Genomic DNA, 17,503 nt, shown 5'->3' with positions numbered 1-17,503 from the left:
TTAGTAGAGACAGATCTTGGGGTGATCTTGGATTCCAAAATTACATTCAGTAGACACGTCTCTTATATAATGGACTGATTTTCCACGTAGCCAAAGATTTAAAAGACGTGTACGGGTAAGATGGGCATAGTGAACAGGTGGGGCATAATGAGCATCCCGCCCTCTAGTCATAAACTTCTAATTGTTCGAAACAAATTAATTGGTAGTAGGTTCAATAGGGTAGAGCGCTACTTCGTCGTAATCGCCCATTTCCGTTCTATCGATTAGAAAAGATCAATTATATCAATGATTTCACCGTGCACAAATCAATAATAGGTTTGTTCCGATACGTTAGTTCATTAGCTACAACATAAATCCTGTTAGAGCGCATTGTATGAATATTTACGCTCATTGTTCTCAAAACAAAAGAAGCGCTTCTAGCGAATCCCCTTTTTCTACGTTTATCCGTAGGACGAAGAAAATCTAGTGGCATTTCAATGCGTTAGGACGGAATTGAAACTCGTAGAACGAATTTAGAATCAAGAAGCAGTATTAGATTTTAAACAATAATATCTCAGCAATTTGTAACTCTTTATCAAATCCAACGGTACGTATGGAAAGGTGAATAAATTTAGAAGTCATCTTTGACAGAAATATTCCATTTTTTGTTTAAACTCGTTCAGAAAATAGAGGTAAAGCGCGAGTTGTGCTTAGTAGGACGGAAATTAGATCAAAAACGGAAATTAGATCAAAAAACAATCACCATTGCAATGATTCATGACCAATTCATTTGTCTTGAAACATAATAAATCCAAGCTTAAAGCACAGGAAGCTCACTATGCCCCTCCTTCCTGTTTGAAATCACTATACTGTGCATTTGTTCGATCGGTATTGAAATATGGATCAGCAGTTTGGAATCCTTTCTACCAAAATGGATCCGATAGGATATAAAGCGTTCAACGCGGGTTTATTAGCTGGGCCCTGCGTCATCTTCCATGGCGCAATCGCTTTGAACTGTCACCTTATGAAAATCGATGTCAGCTCATAGGGCTGGACACTCTCAGCGTCAGAAGAAATACATCCAGTGCTCTCTGTGTTTCTGATGTGCTCTGTGCGCGTATTGACTAGAGAGGGTGTAGTATAAGAGAGGATTGATTGATTGGTTTATCTTTATTAAGGAGGCTTTCAGCCTGATGCTGGTTCGCCTCCATTATATAAGAGAGGAGCGGATTCAAAACAAACTGCCTTGGCAACCTATGTCTGGGTGGTTTCTAGCAACACTGCCAATGCAATCAAGATAGGCGCTGCTCGATTGACTCTGGCTTTGACAGTTTGTTTGGCTCAAAACCAGTCAGTCAGCTCCTCTCTTATACTAGACCTTTTTTTTGTACAGGGGGGAATCTGCTCCAAGACACCTGAGAAGATAGCTCAGGATGTGGGGATGGGAGAAGTAGCGCTCCCGACCCACTAAACCTTACCCTGTGCTCTTGGCCCGTGCCCTCCCCGGAACCGCCCGAAAGCATTGCATCATGGAAGGGGGCCGGTTGCGCTATGGCACATACACTGGTGGTGTGTCACGGACGTGACACTCGCTACTGCACAGTGAGCAGCTGTGCAGGGCCTTCCTCTTATTGTTCGCTGTTAATTGTTCGCCTGAGTTCTCGAGCAGACGTGATAGCCAGCCAACTGTCCACGGCAACACAGGACAGATGTGACCGCTTACCAGCTGCGTGTGCTTAGCACTCTAAAAACCCGGTGTCACTCCTGTCTTTGCACAACGAGGGTTTGTGCAGGACTATCGACCTCCTGGGACGAGCTGGATGGGGCTCCAGCGTCCTTACTCTGCTGTAGTTCGTTTAGCCGCAATATCTCTCCCTTGGGTTCGATAATTAACGTTTCCACGGCACACCACGAGGAGGCGAACTACTTCATGACCCTCTCTAGTATTGACTGTCCCTGGCAAATCTACCTATACAGGCAAGAGTAGTTTGAGAAATAACTCATTAATAAGATTGCCTTTTCGTCGTACCAACTATAGTACAAACTGTGGAATTCATGGCCTTCTGTGAGTTTTTAATAGAGTAGAGTTAAATACTTGTGTAACTTAGGCTAAATTATTTTTATCATTGGGGCCCTGTGCGATCTGTTGATAGTATTACCAAATAAACAAATAATTTTTACATAGTTGAAGAAACTTAACGACAAATATCAGACTTAAACTGTTCATTTTATATGATAGATTAGGAGATTAGAGCACGGCACTGTGAATATTCAATTTTCAGAGAGTAGAAAGCGAGCAAAGGTCAATTTTGAGGAAGGCACGAATCGGGTTGATCATTTCCTTTATCAAACTCCTCTGTTGGGGAGGGATGGTGAGGGGTATCTCGTATCAAATGAACACTTTAAGTCTGGTATTTGTTGTTAAGCATCTCCAACTTACTCCAACTAACAACTCGATAACTTCACGCATGGAGTAATACAAACATAATTAGTTAATGTAAATAGCTTTTGTTCCTTACAATTAATCGAAAAAAGGTCTTCAAAAAAGTTGTATCTGATCAAATTTGCTACAAGTACAGATATATTGTTTTAAAGTAAAGCGATGTAGTGATTTTTTTTCTTAGTAATTTGTAATTAGTAATTAGTATAAACTTCAAATGGTTTGTGCCAAGTCAGTTTCTTGCTAAATGAGTTTAAATTTCTTACTAAATGAGAAATTTTGCATCAGTCTAGTGCCCACTGAACCGGTAAAATTGGGAATTAATCGCTAAAAATCTGCTGTTAATCAATTTTATCTAGATGAACGCGCCATTGCATTGGGACACGGTACTAATGGATATTTTTGGTCGCTATTGAAAATTTAGTCGATTGTTGAAGTTATTTATGGGCCCAAATTAGGGGCATTTAGGCCGACATTACATCCATTTCCCCTATATTAATAGAATTCTGTTAATAAATATTCCAAGTCCGATATGTCGAATATATTTTTTTAATCTTGAATATATTGCTTTTCCTTAGTATACACACACCAAATTTTAGATTTGGAAACCATCTAAACGCGAGGGGGGGGGGGGGTGGACTCTATCTACGCTGCAGGAAAGATTGTGTTGTGCTGTGGCTAGCTGCTCGCACGCTGAGTAGATAGAAAGAAGATTGATGACGATTCTGAAAATTTCCTGCAAAAAGATGATGTGCGATGCAAGTAGATGCGAGAAATGCAAGAAGATGTTTCGAAGACTGATTCGCTAGTGTGAGATTTTTTGAGCATCTAAAATTGAGATTTAGATGTGTCGCCCACCTCGGCAAAACGGATTACTGGAACAAGATTAGCAAATCATGAGTTTTGCCGAAAATCAGCTAACAATTCTAGATGAAAATTTCAAAAGGTCCTATCTGCTTTGATCGATTCTCTTCATCGATTTTCTCTATTGATACCACTGCTAGACAAATAGATGTCGTGCTATTGCAGCTGAGGAATTGTAGAAAGAGAAAATCGATCAAAGCAGATAGGACCTTTTGAAATGTTCATCGATAATTGTTTTTTTTTTTTACTGAAAACTACAGCAAACATGAGTGATCTGCTGGAAATCAGTGAAGAGCTGTCAAAGTGTTAGTGTCACAGCGAGCCTCTGAGTTCCTTCTTTCAGATTTCTTCTTTCAGATTTGTTTTAGAGTTCCCTAGAATTCCACTAAAAATACTCATAATCCCCATCATAGTCTCTTCACACTCCAAAGAGCCTGGATTCAATAACAGTCGGCGCCGTTGGAATTTTCTGAGGCTTAAACACCCCAGGCTACTACTATAGATCTTGGGCGGAATGTTTAGAAATGACGCACGCTTGATCCAGTTTATGATATGTTATTGGCTGGTTTCGAGAACGTAATTTCATTTGAATAGCTTGTTTAACCAGAGCTTAAACAATAGTCACGTCGGTCATAGTTTGCTATAATGTAAATAGGCACGATAGCCTGAACAATACGTAAAGAGCAAATCGAAACATTGAACGTCGCGTGAAAATGGAACTTAAGGGGGTATTTCCAATCTTTTTTTTTTCAAAAAATCAAATCTTTTTTTTTACGTTTTTTTTGTACTTTAGACTATATACTTTCATCCCCCCAGCCGTTTTCCGATCAGCGAATTCGGTGTCCAGGCATAGCTGACTAATGGTAAGAACCCCCAAAATGGTTTTAACTAAAGTCAAAACTTTAAACGCGTTTTTCTCGAAACCACATTTTTTTTTATCGGGCGATTTTTCTCAGAAACTATAAGAGATATTGACTTGAATCTTTGCGCATTTTGTTCCTTATTAAATTCTTTGGAGCTTCTCCCACTTTCAGCCAAAAATATTAACATTTAACATTGTTTGAAGCACCTTAAAGCTGCAAAAAAGCGGGCTAAAAATCGCCTGTTTTTTTATATGGCCGCCATTTTGTTAATTTGCAAGATTTTTTGCTGCCAACGGGAGAAGCTCCAGAGAATCTTATGCAGATTATTAATTTCATCACGAAATTTGTTTCAGATGAAGTCGTTCCAGAGAAAAGTCTTCGCCCGTCCAGGCGTTTGCGGCGAACAGGGGTCTGTTTGCCGCCATTTTGTGACGTCAATAATGTCTTTTTTTTTATGTCGAAAAAAATTTATTTGTAAACTTTAATGTTCAATAAACAAGAATCCCAAAGAGTTAGGCGCATTACTATTCATTTTCCTTGAAAAAAAATTAATTGAAAAACAGGCCGAAAAAAGGCAAAAGATTGGGATTACCCCCTTAATGAAGGTCTAAGTGCTTTTTCGTAACTTTTAGTTTTCGAATTTGAAAGATCGTCGGTTTGGCTGTGCCGGGTTTGAATGGTTACAACAACTCGCGTAACGGTATGATGTCATATAAGGGCTCGGTGTCCTTAGAGCGACCGTTTTTGCTCTTTGAGCAGAACATCATGAGTCTAATCTCAGGCCCATCCACATTCAAGATTTTATTTGTTAATATGACTACATGGTAATAACAGCAACTCGATTATTAGAAACGAGCTCGTTCGCCTGGTGGCAAACGTTTTTACTTACTGAGCAGAAGACTGTGAGTTCAATCCCAAGCTCCTTCGTGTTATATGATCGGACATCAATGCAGCTTATCATTTACCAAAACGAACCCTGCTGCAAACTCAACCCTCTTACCTAACATCCCAGTGATTCCTCGTGGAAGTGCATTGGACTCCTCGGCTTCTATCAAAGCAAGTGTCACGTCAACACATTCCTACCCATTCCTTTCTTGACCTGCGTTCGGGCGCGACCGGCGCTGGTATTGCCTAGTTTGAGATCACCAGTTTTTACACATTGAGGATGAATTCTAGTCTAGCATCGTCTATTGGTTCTCTGTGTAATTACAGCTGATCTGGCAATAACAGAGTAGCAACCGTGGGCGGTCAATCATGCTCATGCTCAACGTCATATGTGAAGTTATATTTGAAGCTATAGGAAGCAAATAAGTGATTCTCTCTGCCAACCGCTCACTCGTCTGTTGCAAAAGAATGCACACGAAAACGGCTCAGCATGAAACACATAATCATTGAAAAATCATCCACATTGGAAGGGTGATAAGTGAACCGGGATAACTGCAGGGCTGTTACAACAGGCGCGGATATAGCAAATTTCGCGGATTTCGCGATTTTCGCGGATTTCGCGATTTTCGCGGATTTGTCGCGGATTTGAAGTTTCAGTCGCGAAAATCGCGGAAACATTAAATGATGTCGCGAAAATAGCGAATTGAATGATGTACTGTCACACAAATTGTGGAATTCATTGTAACCTTTCTGTCCCGTATTATTTAGCTGTCATCAATTCTGTTGTTCATTTGGCTTTCAATTTTTTACCGGTTCAAACTAAACACCCTGCAAATAATCTAGAAATGATCTTAATTCCATAAGTCACACCGGAGATCTGTCCAATGTGAGACATTATCATGTTTTTTTTTTATTTCCAATATGAACATAGCATTTTTCGTTGTCAAATCATAAACGAATCGTATATATGCGAGTAATTGCCATGTATACCGGATATTCTAGGTTCTCCAAACCGTCCTGGAGTTCAGTTGATTTGTTCTACTATATCAACCAAGACTGCAATAATGTCTGTAGTATCGAAATATGTCCAAACAGATTCAAAGTATCTATGTGGATTGTACCCAACCTATTGCTACGTATACAAGATGTTATAGGTTCTGAAATCATTCTGGAGAGCAGATTATTTTTCTACTAGATCACCCAAGACTAATTCAATATCTGTAGTATCGAAATATGCCCAAACAAAATTGCAGTGTCTATGTGGATCATGCCAACCTATTTCCGTGTATGCCAAATGTTCTAGGATTTCCAAATCGATATTTTGATACTACAGATATTATCCTAGTTTTTTTTATCTAGTAAAACAAATCATCTGAAGTGCAGGACGATTTGGAGAACCTAGTCATCTGGTATACGTGAAAATAATTAAACATTATCCATATAGAGACTATGAATCCAAACAATATTTCGATACTACAGACTTTATCCCAGTCATGGTTGATCTAGTAGAATAAATCATCTGAACTCCAGAACAATTTGGAGAACTTAAAACATCTGGTATACATGGCAATAGTTCATGCATGATCCACATAGACACTGTGCATTTGTCTGGAAATATTTCGATACTAAAGACATTGTCCCAATCTCGATTGATCTAGTAGATCAAATTATCTGAACTCCAGGACGATTTGAAGAACCTACAACATCTAGATTACTCGAAAATAGATCATGCATGATCCACATAGACACTTTGAATCTGATTGGACATTTTTTTGATACTACAGACATTATTGTAGTCTTGGTTGATTTAGTAGAACAAATCAACTGATGTCCTGGACGATTTGGAAAACCTATAATTTCCGGTATACATAGTAATAAGTCGTTCCACACAGTCACATGAATACGATTCGGCATACCCCAATGAATATCCGTGTAGATACTGAACCACGACGTGACCAATAAGTGTGACTTATGAAACTCTGGCAATTTCTCGATTATGTGCAGGGTGTTTGGTTTGAATCGGTCAAAAATTGAGAAAACTAGAGCCAAATTAACTACAACATTTAGGACACCAAAATACGTCAGAGACGCAAAGGTCAACGTTCAAGAAAATTTGCATTTCAAATGAAAATACATAAATTTTTAAATAATGTTTCATCAAATCTAGGCCGGTATTATTCAATAGAATCTATACATAAATATTTTTTTTAAGTTTACAAACGATACTCCTTTAGCTTAGTCGGTTAAGACGCAGCTACAAAGCAAGTCCATGCTGGAGGCGACTGAGTTCGATTCCCGTCCGGTCTATTAATTTTTGGGGTTGGAAAATTGAGGATAGGATAGTACAGGCATAGAAAGCTCTCAATGTGAAAGTTGAAGTACTAAGTACTAGAACACTAAGTTGAGATAAGGCAAAAATCTAATATGCTATAAGCTTGAAATACCATGTAGTATTATACAAATGGTATTTTTAGGCAATGAAAACAGTTTTTTTTTGTCGCGGATTAGTATTTGAAGTCGCGGAATTATTTTGAGGAATCGCGGATTTCGCGGATCGATTTTAGAAAATCTTGTAACAGCCCTGTACCTGGGAAAGAGTCGGGAATTTTAAATTACCGTGGAAAAATGGAAAAGGCCCATGAATTTCGATTTCGATGACAATTTGAAAGACTCTTGGACTGTACTGGATTCCCTCACTTTGAGGAGAAAATTATGTAAATTTAGTAGAAGTACAGTGCCCTACCGTGTTTTAGCAAAAAATGATTTGTTCTTCTTTGCTATCTATAAAATTCACACTTAATTAATCATCCTGTTGAGCAGTTTGGACTACCAGCGATTTTAGAAAATGAGCCAATAAATTCCAGATTTTTCTAGCTTAGCATAAATAAGATCCTATTTTCCCGACTTTATATAAGAAAACATTCAAAATATTATTCCACGGCAAAGTTTGAGTGATATAAAACGTCATTTAAACTGCTCAAATGATGTTTGGTATTTAATTAAAAATAGCATAGAAAGGAATTCTAGGGAAAACATCAAGATATTACTGACACAAATTCCAAGGGAGTACTGACAAAAAGTTCAAGACAATTGTGAGAAATATTTCAAGTGAGAAGAGCTCCAGATAAATTAGTTTAGGAAATTCGAAAGACAATTTTAAGTTAATTCTAAAAAAAACTTACCCGGGAATTCTGCGAATTATACCAAAGGTTGCAACTAATCATATTGACGAGCAGTTTTGGGACGACCTGCTACCATTTAAAGAAAATGTGATTTAAATATTTAAAATGAAGCAATAAACTCCAGATTTTTCAAGCTGGTCGAGTGGTAGGAAACGTCATTGTAAGCTGCTCGAATGATGTTATCCATTACAAAGGAATTCTTAGGGACCATCCACAAATGACGTAGCATTTGAGGGGGGAGTTTCAGAAATTGTGACCGGCCTTGTATTGAATATAGCTAAATATGCTGCGAGGTGCGAGGGTTCTAAAATTGTCTAAAATATGCTACGTAATTAATGGATGTTCCCTTAGAGATGTTTAAGGGATTCTGAGGATAAGTCCATAAGCATCCTAAGGAGAATTCCAAAGCAATTTTCAGAAGAATGCAGAACTTTCAAGATCCCTCAGGCAGGGCCCTTGGAAAACAACCTATGCGATCTCGACTATTGGAATTTAATTTATATGTTTTTAAAACGGATAGATCTGAGTATTTTAAATTTTAGTAGTTAGTGTCATGTTATACTCCCCCAAGCTGCCCATCGGTGTACCCCCATGTCTGTCTTTTCCATCAGTATGTCGCCTAGTGTTCTCAATCGCTACCATGCCATCCATTTGTTACAATTTGTTACCCCTAACCTCGAGATAGCCGCGAGTAATCGGCCCCCGCTTTACTAACGTTAGTTTTAAGTAATTTTGTAATCTAAACAATGAATATCGGTTCCGCAAAGCTACGGCAAATTATCCTTGAAAAATAAACAAATTATAAATCAAGATAATTCTAAGCAGAATTTCAACACGTTAAAGGTGAATTGCATGGAAATTCGAAGGAGAATTTAATCAAATTTTACATACCATTTCATGAAGTTACCGTCAAATAGCAACATTGAGCTCTAATTCCTTACATCTTTCTTATCCTTACAGGTGGTGTAGCCATTGTGGTTCTCTATCTGGCATTCGGATATGCTGCACAGATCCTGTGCAATGCCATCGGCGTTGCGTATCCGGCCTATATCTCGATGAAGGCGATCGAAACCCGCACAAAGGAGGACGACACCAGATGGCTCACGTACTGGGTCATCTACGGTGTTCTGTCCGTGTTTGAGCATGTCTCCTTCTTCCTGGTGCAGATCATCCCCTTCTACTGGCTGTTGAAGGTGAATTGCTTTTGATTTATGTTTTAAAAACTGTCCTACTGACGAATGTATTTGCATCATTACAGTGCGTCTTCTTCGTCTGGTGCATGGTTCCAATCGAGAACAACGGATCGACCATCATGTACCATAAGGTCATCCTGCCATACTTCAAGAAATACGAAAAAAGTAAGTAACACACGCAAAGAGAACCTTCCAAGCAAGCAAACAAGCATACACAAATGCAACGCTCTGGTAAGTTTCTTCCTGCAAGGCAATTGTATTCCGTTAATATGCACGTAATAAAAAAGATAACGATTCTTCATCAGTTGAACTCGTAGATTTAATAATCCTAAAAAATAATCAGTTTATCGGGGCATTTTAAAAGTTACCGACTGATTAAGAATCGCAAAGAAATAAACCAGCAATAATAGCAAAATAATTAATTTAAATGTATTTTCCGAAAGGCGCGGACAATCTGATCGGACAAGCCACCGACAAGATCAAGCAGGTGGCCGGCGATGTGATCTCCAAGAAGCTGTCTTAAAACAATCCACTCCGATCTGCTCTCAATAGGTTTTTCGTAGCATGATTCTTATAAATTTAAGATTTTTCCCTATAGTATAGAGACTACCTGCCAATTTTCTTCTTCTGTTCGAAATTTCATTCATTTCTACTGTCGGGCCGAATTATAGGGACATCACATGCGCAGCTTAGCTAGCTGCTTACTATTCAATCCAAATTAGGCATTTTCCCCTTGTTGCCCAAGTCAGCAAAATACTTGCATCATTGCGCATTGATTGTACAATATGTTTATATATTCGTTAGGGAATTATAAGATTGGTACCGGAAAAAAATAGAACGTGACAAATACTAAAAGGGATGGTAGGAATATTAGTTTACTGGTTAGCAGCAACAACAATCTTTGAAGTAACAGCTATCCAGCAGAAGCATCAGTGCACACTTGCCTTAACCGTCTACTAGTACATGGTTCGAACACTGTCATGGAACCTATTTATTGAAAGTGACATATCATCATGTCATTATTTGTTGAACACACACACAGCATGCAATTCAAACTGATTGATTGATGGTCAAACAATGCAAAAATTAAATCGAAACTATGAGAACATAGCATGAAGCAGCACTTAAGATTATTATGCTTTACATTACAAGGGATGTGGTTGAATGAAAAGACACACGAATAGTATGTTCAAATATTTTTAACTGAAAATTTCGTATTGAATTAGACAGGATATGAAAGACATACCACCAAAAAACGACTCGTTCTGTGCTTTTATTTGAAAGAAATTTCCATTCCTAACGATTAAAGAAATATTGAAGTGGATAGAGATTGTGCAAATGCTTCGCCAACCTGAGCGTGTCTGTTTCTCCATGTTAGGCGCGATTGATCATCGACAGCGTAGGACTCATCCCGGGAGACAGTCAGTGTAACCGACCTCGGCTGGGATTGAACCCAGACCCATTGGGGTGAGAAAACAGTCATGCTTACCACTACACCACCGGCGCCGGCTAACCACTAACTTCAAATAAGAATATTTCAGCAATTTTGTTACCAAATGTCTTCATATTTATTTTGTTTACAGTTGAAAATGTATATTTTGATGCCCCGTTAAATTCCAAAATGCTTAAAATTTCTAATAGTACAGACTGCGGAGTGTTAGCATATTTTCTTCTTCGAGGTCTCCAAGAATTTTCCCTAGATTTCATTTGTAACTAAATTCAAGTTTTCTAAAACAATTTCTTAATCCAATCACTGTTTACAATTTGGTCTAAGGACGCATTTTGAAAACGTCTTTGTTTCTCAGTATGATGCGATCCATAAAATTCGCTTTCACTGGATCGCATCTGTTTACAGTTCCAAGCGAAGTGAAATTTTTGTTAAATACATTTTTCACACTGGTGAAAAACCGAGTATTTTATATGGAAATTCCACTTTGCTTCGATCTGTATCCAGGCCTTTTGAAAATGGTTAACAATCATTTGCAATGATAATATATGAATGAGTTTGAATCTGGGACCAGGGACCGCGGCGAAGCGACAACTAGTCAATTTGTAGAAAAGAATTTAGAGCTCCGCGATTTTTTTTAACAATTTGTTGTGATGCTGCATAGATGAATTTGGATTTGAGACCAGTATAGGTAGTCTTAGGTACTATAAATCAGCCTCGAAATCAGCAGGCGCCCCACTGCCATGTCAAATTTAACTAACCAGTTTGGTGGGTTCCTAAATTAAGTCTAAAACAGGTAGAATACGTGCTACGATGTGTTCTACGAGTATCTGTTTCCTTGATCTCTATTAAGCAATGTGGATGGACTATGTTTAAATATTTCTAAACTTTCTGCTACTTCTAGTTTCCAAGGCATATGCACTTATCACAATCCTTTGTAAAATTGTGCCCCTTTGGAAAGATATGTTATCCAACCATAATGAAGTCCTTTATCCATTTCTTTTTTAGCCATTTTTACCTCTGCGATGTGTTCATTTTCGTCTGACCAATGTAGGTATTAGGGTTAACTACCCCATTTCCGACGTATTAAGCACAACCCGCACTTAGTCTTTCTTAATCTAGCGCAGTTTAGTACCAAACGGAACGTCATTATTACTGATGGCTTCCAAATTTATTTACCTTTCCGTACGTACCAAAAGAGAAACCAATCGTTGAGATATTGTCAAAAGTCTAACACTGCTTCATGACGCCAAACTCGGCCTAACGCATTGAAACGGCTTAGAAACGCAATTGAATTCACTTCGGCCTATCGGATGAAGATAAAAATTGATTCGGTCGGAGAGCTTCTTGTGTTTTTGGGAATAATGGGTGCAAACCTTCATATCACGTGTTCTCATTGACTTCGTTCGGTAGCTTATTAACTAAAGTATCGTACCAAACGCATAATTGACTTGTTAACTCTGAAATCATGGATTTTTTCGAAGTTTTCTGCTCGATAGGCCCAAAATGGGCGATTAGGCCGAAGTAGTTCTCTACCCTATTACAATCTGGACAAGAGATTTTGGAGACACCGGCTTTTCCTAAGACGGACTAACAGTGACTTCAGCTGCTGCTGAATACTAAATCTAGGCCAGAACTTCTAAACTTCGAACTTAATGGTTTGGAAATGTTTTTGTCGAAATTCACTGCTTCCCTCAGTTGCTGGTGTAAGAGTTGTCAAAGTACGCCTGGTCCCTTGTTTTTTTTATCGATTACTGCCTGATTTTTTTCTTTTTCTTGATACCAGGGCTGGTAGCGAGTCACTTTTTAGTGACTTGGTCACTTTTTTTCAAGTCAGCCACTAATAAAAATTCTCCTTTTTAAGGCCAAGTCACTAAAGTCACTTTTTCTTGTAATAAGTCACTATTTTCAACTTTTTAAGTGTGAATTTATTTCAAGATTGATTTTTTTTTGACGTTTGATCGTCTTTCTCTATAATCCTGTATACTTATTTTTCTAAATAAAATTACCTGAGTTTCCAAGTCCAAGTCCAAGATCTAAAAATATTCAATGTCTTGAAGTTTCGTATTCCATGTACAAGTTCAAGATATTGAAAATTTTCAAAGTGCCACAGTTACCTAAGTAAACAAATAAATGATTTATTTCAAGTTCGTAATTAATTTAATGAAAGATTACAGATTTTCAATGCAGTACCATTAACTTCACAACAATTGTAGGAACTTTGGAGAAGTTCTGAGGAATAAAAGGAAATGCTGAGAATTTCAGTGAAGATCCATAAACAAACTGCATGAACATAAGGGAAGTTAACACGCTGAAAATATGGGGAACTTAATGAAGCTTTAAGAACCTCAAAGCAGTTCTTTTAGCATCCGAGACTTTTCAGGAACTTTTATGAGTTATGAATGAATTTCAGAGAACTTCACAGGTGTCAAGCGAACTTGAGAAATATAGAAAACTTGAGGGTTATTGTGTAAATTTTTAAGAAGTTCTAAGCACCTCAAAAGCTAGATCTAGAGATCATTGGGGAATTTCAGATCTTAAGAGCAGTTCCCGTAACTTTAGTCCAGACTTTTCGAGCAATTTAAAGATCTTTAATCGTAAATTTAGATAAATCCAGGATAATTCCATGATGTGCTGAAAAAAAATCAAGAACCCTTAAGAATTTCAGGAAAGTATAGAGACCTTCAGAAATATATCAGAAACTTCACAGAAGTCCAGAGAATTTCAGGGAAATTTAAAGATGTTTACGGGAATTCTTTTTATTTCCGAGCAGAACCGAAATCTTCAAGAAATATGAGCTTTTGGGAAGTTTCGAGAACATCAAGACAGTGATACAAATTATATGAACATCCGAAAAACGTGAGAGTATTTTAAGGGTGTGTTGGAGAGATGGAGATTTCAAGAACTTAAAAAAAATGCCAAAATTTAGCTAAGTTGATTAGAGAACATCAACGAAGTTCCATTAATAAAAAAAATGCGAGAACTTTTAACAAGCAGAGAACTAAATTTAGATATTTTTAGATAGTTTCGATATTCAGCGAAGTTCCGAGTACTTCGAGGACGACCAGATAGCTTCAGAATAATCCCATTAGCTTAAGCAAATTTGCAGCGACTAACTGGGAGTTCCGTGGAATAATACGGTATTCCAAGAATTCTATCAATTCGAATACGTCAGAAGCGTCAGGGAATTATGAATATATATCAGAAAATTTGCTGGATTATTAAACAAATTTAGAGAACTTTAGGTAAGCATAGATAAGTTCAGGGAAAATTAGTGAGTGTTTATAATGGTTATAATACTTAAGGAAAATTGTCGAAACTTCAAGGCAAATTAATTAATTTCAGTAAAGTTGTGGGTTCTTAAAAAAAAATACTGATAAATTCAGGGCAGTCTAGAGAACTTTAAAGAAATACAGTAATCGTTTAGGCAGTTTTGATAACACCAGGAAAGTCTAGACTATTGAAGAAGTTTTAAATTAGTGTCGATAATTTAAGGAAAGTTTTATGAACTTCAGAAAAATCTTGAAAACTTCAGTAAAAATTATAGAACTATATTAATTATTTCAATCTAATTCCATGAAAATTGCGGAAGCACAAAAGTTCCAGAAATTTAGAAAAACTTCCGAAACCTCACAGAAGGACAATGGTCTTCAGAAACATTACTTCATAGAAATCTATGGAGCTTAAGATGAGATCCGCGAACTTCAGGAAATTTTAAGAACGTTAGTAAAATGCTAGAGCATTTAAAAGAAGTTTAGTAAGCTTCGAAAGTTGTAGGAATTTCAGGGGGCGGTCAGTTCAATTAGTTTCAGAAAATTAATGGGGAAAGTAAAGTAGTTCCCAGATTTTCAGATAACTTCAGAGACGTTTAAACGTTTTTTTAGGTCTTCACATAAGTTCAGAAGTTCACTGAAGCTTAAACATTGTTAGGACGATTCAATTAAATTCAGCGCAGTACAACAAACTTCATGAGAACTGCAAAAACGTTAGAGAAGTTTTGAGAACTCAGAGCAGTTCCGTCAGAGAAATCACATAAATTTTAAAGAAGTTTAGAGAACTTCAGTGAATTTTGAATCATTTAAAGGAGATCCATAATTGTTAAAAAAATTGATGAAACTTTAGGATGTCCTATAAAGTTCAGAATTGGATGAGAAGTATTGTGAGCAGCAGGCTAGTTTCTCAAACTACAAAGAACTTGAAGACAGTTTCATTAACGTCAGGAAAAATTTGAGAACTTTCAAGTGGTAGTCCATTCCATATTCAATGGAGTTTTCCATTGAAATATTCCTCAAAATCTCGATGAAGCTATCCTCAGATTAAATTTTCTTTAAGTTTTCCTCGGAATTAACTTGAAGTTCTTAATAATTAGAAACCCTTTGGAAAGATTCTCCGACTATTGATTGAATTCATTTCAGATTTCCTTTTGAATCTCACTCCTTCCCTTGGAATTCTACTCACATTGAAAGTTTCCTAACATGGGCATTTCTCCTCACAAATTCCTTAGATTTCTTCTCATAATTTGGTCGGCGGCAAACTCTCCTGAATTTATTTTCCTGATTTCTTTGAGATGTCCTGGAGTTATTCTCAGATTCAATTGTAATCCTCCTTTTAATATTTTCAAAAAAAAAAATCCATGGACTTGTGCTCCGGATTGTTTGTTTCCCACAAACTTTATGAAATTATCCTCAGAATGCCCTTGGAATTTCCGATGTAGTCCACAAGAGTTGTGCTCCTCATAAATTCCTAAGATTTTTAATTAAAATTTCAGGGTTTCTTGAAATTCTGCTCAAAACTAACATTGAAAGCAGATTGCATTTAATGTTTTTCTGAATGGTTTTTTTTTTCCAGAGCTCCCTTGGAATGAGGTCCTTAAAAATTATAATAAAATTCCTCGAGTCTTTAAAACTGTGCATGGAATTTGACTCCAGATTCTTGAAAAATTCTCGAGGTATTATAGCTTTAAAGTCCACAACTAGTTCAAATATTTTTTTTTTAGGAAATAGGCATGTTCCAAAACAAAACAAAAAACATTTCAAGCCTCTGTATTTTTTTAAATTTATTTGTTACTGAATATTAATCCACTGTGAAAATATAAAGTTCAAAATTTGGAAATTCTTGAGGCTACCAGGAATTTTAAGGAATCAAAAAGTTTCCTGAAGATTCCCGGTTTTCTAGATTTCTGAAGCTTGTAGACACCCTATGGTATTACACCACTGCGCAGTTTCTGATTTGAGCATTGTACATACTGGGTAGAATGTGTCTGATTTAATTTTTCCTTTCAGCGACTATTCAGGCTCAAACCCGCTCTTTCGTTTACCCTACGTGCAGTTTTTGAAAAATTTAAAAATAATTAAAACTTGTGAATAATGTGAATTGAGCTAAACATACACGTAGGCAGGGTTACTTCCACTCACTTGCTATAAACAATTGTTTTGCCGCGGATACACTTGGATGAAAAACTATGAACGTGAGCATTATTTGTATAATAATTATGAGCACTTGAGCACTATACAGCAACTATACAAATACTATACAAGTGTGACCATTGATGTGCTCATAGTTTATTATACAAATAATGGTCATGTTCATAGTTTGTCATACAAGTGTATCCCCGGCATTATAATAGGGGTTTTCACTATGTGCATCGTAAACATATACACTATCGTAAAAATACCAGGGTCCATTGGAGTTTACGCAGTTACGAGGGTGTATACGTTGACTATGCGCTTTGTGAATACCATACCCTTTATGATATTTTGTACACTTACAAGACGAGGTTGAAAAGTATGTGCTTGACACACAAAACCTTCCAATTTCGCATTCAGAGCATTATATTCAGCGATTTTATGATTTTGCATGTGCATTATTTTTTTGCATGTGAGTAGTGTCAATGGAGAACTAGTAACTCGATCAAACGTGTTGTCGACCACTCATTTGTAAGAAAATGGCCGAATATCAGCAAAATTTTCCATGTTAAAACCGAATACTAGGCCGAATAGCACTATTCTGTGCAGCTCTACTTAAAATTACTAACTATCATTATAACATCTAATGATTTCATAATTCCGAAAAACATTTTTTATAGCAGTGAGTGGAAGCAAACCTGCAGGTAGGTAGTATTCACTTGTGTCTGAGAAAAATATGAATTTAGATAAAATCACACTCGCTCTCTCTCATATTCTTTAATTTAACGATTTAATATTAATCTATTTAAAATCAACATTTTTTCCTTGCAATTACCTTGGTATTCTAACTCAAAATAATTATGGGATTCTCATTAAATTCATAAAAGACAGCCTACTCTTTCCGTTGCTTGAAATTTACTTGAATATTATCCTGAAAATATTCTCAGCTTGAAACCTCTTATGTTTACAAAGCCCCAGAACTTACTGAGGAACTAGTCGTGAAATATGTGTATGATCACTAGGCTGAACACTATTGAGCTGAATGTGTCATTAGACCGAATTGTAAAGAGTGAGAGATTGAATTAAGAAATTGTTAATAACCGTGGGATGACTGAAAAAATAACCTATATCATGGATCATCGTGGATTAATGGTTTATTTTTAATATACGTACCAAACTGATGACAGAAAAATGTCACCTAGCTCTCATTCCAATTCCTGTCCAAATGTTCCAAATAATAATCCA

General features: G+C 36.9%; 1 protein-coding gene across 2 annotated transcripts in view; it reads left to right on the top strand.

The window, feature by feature from the left end:
• The window catches only part of ReepB (Receptor expression enhancing protein B), a 29,545-nt gene extending 19,145 nt beyond the window's left edge, over window positions 1–10,400 (top strand). For both annotated transcript variants that reach the window (XM_065219574.1, XM_065219575.1), the window contains 3 exons: window positions 9,174–9,406; window positions 9,472–9,571; window positions 9,850–10,400. In XM_065219574.1, coding sequence (XP_065075646.1) covers window positions 9,174–9,406; window positions 9,472–9,571; window positions 9,850–9,929 — 413 coding nt within the window. In that variant the 3' untranslated portion in view covers window positions 9,930–10,400. The remainder of the gene's footprint in view (window positions 1–9,173; window positions 9,407–9,471; window positions 9,572–9,849) is intronic.
• Window positions 10,401–17,503: the final 7,103 nt, after the last annotated feature.

The sequence above is a fragment of the Ochlerotatus camptorhynchus genome, unplaced genomic scaffold (assembly GCF_037179485.1).
Source record: "Ochlerotatus camptorhynchus isolate MF236.1 unplaced genomic scaffold, CSIRO-AGI_Acam_v1.1 ptg000105l, whole genome shotgun sequence".
Taxonomy (NCBI): Eukaryota; Metazoa; Arthropoda; class Insecta; order Diptera; family Culicidae; genus Ochlerotatus; species Ochlerotatus camptorhynchus.
The sequence above is the reverse complement of the archived record's forward strand: the minus strand, read 5'-3'. Positions and strand labels throughout refer to the sequence as shown.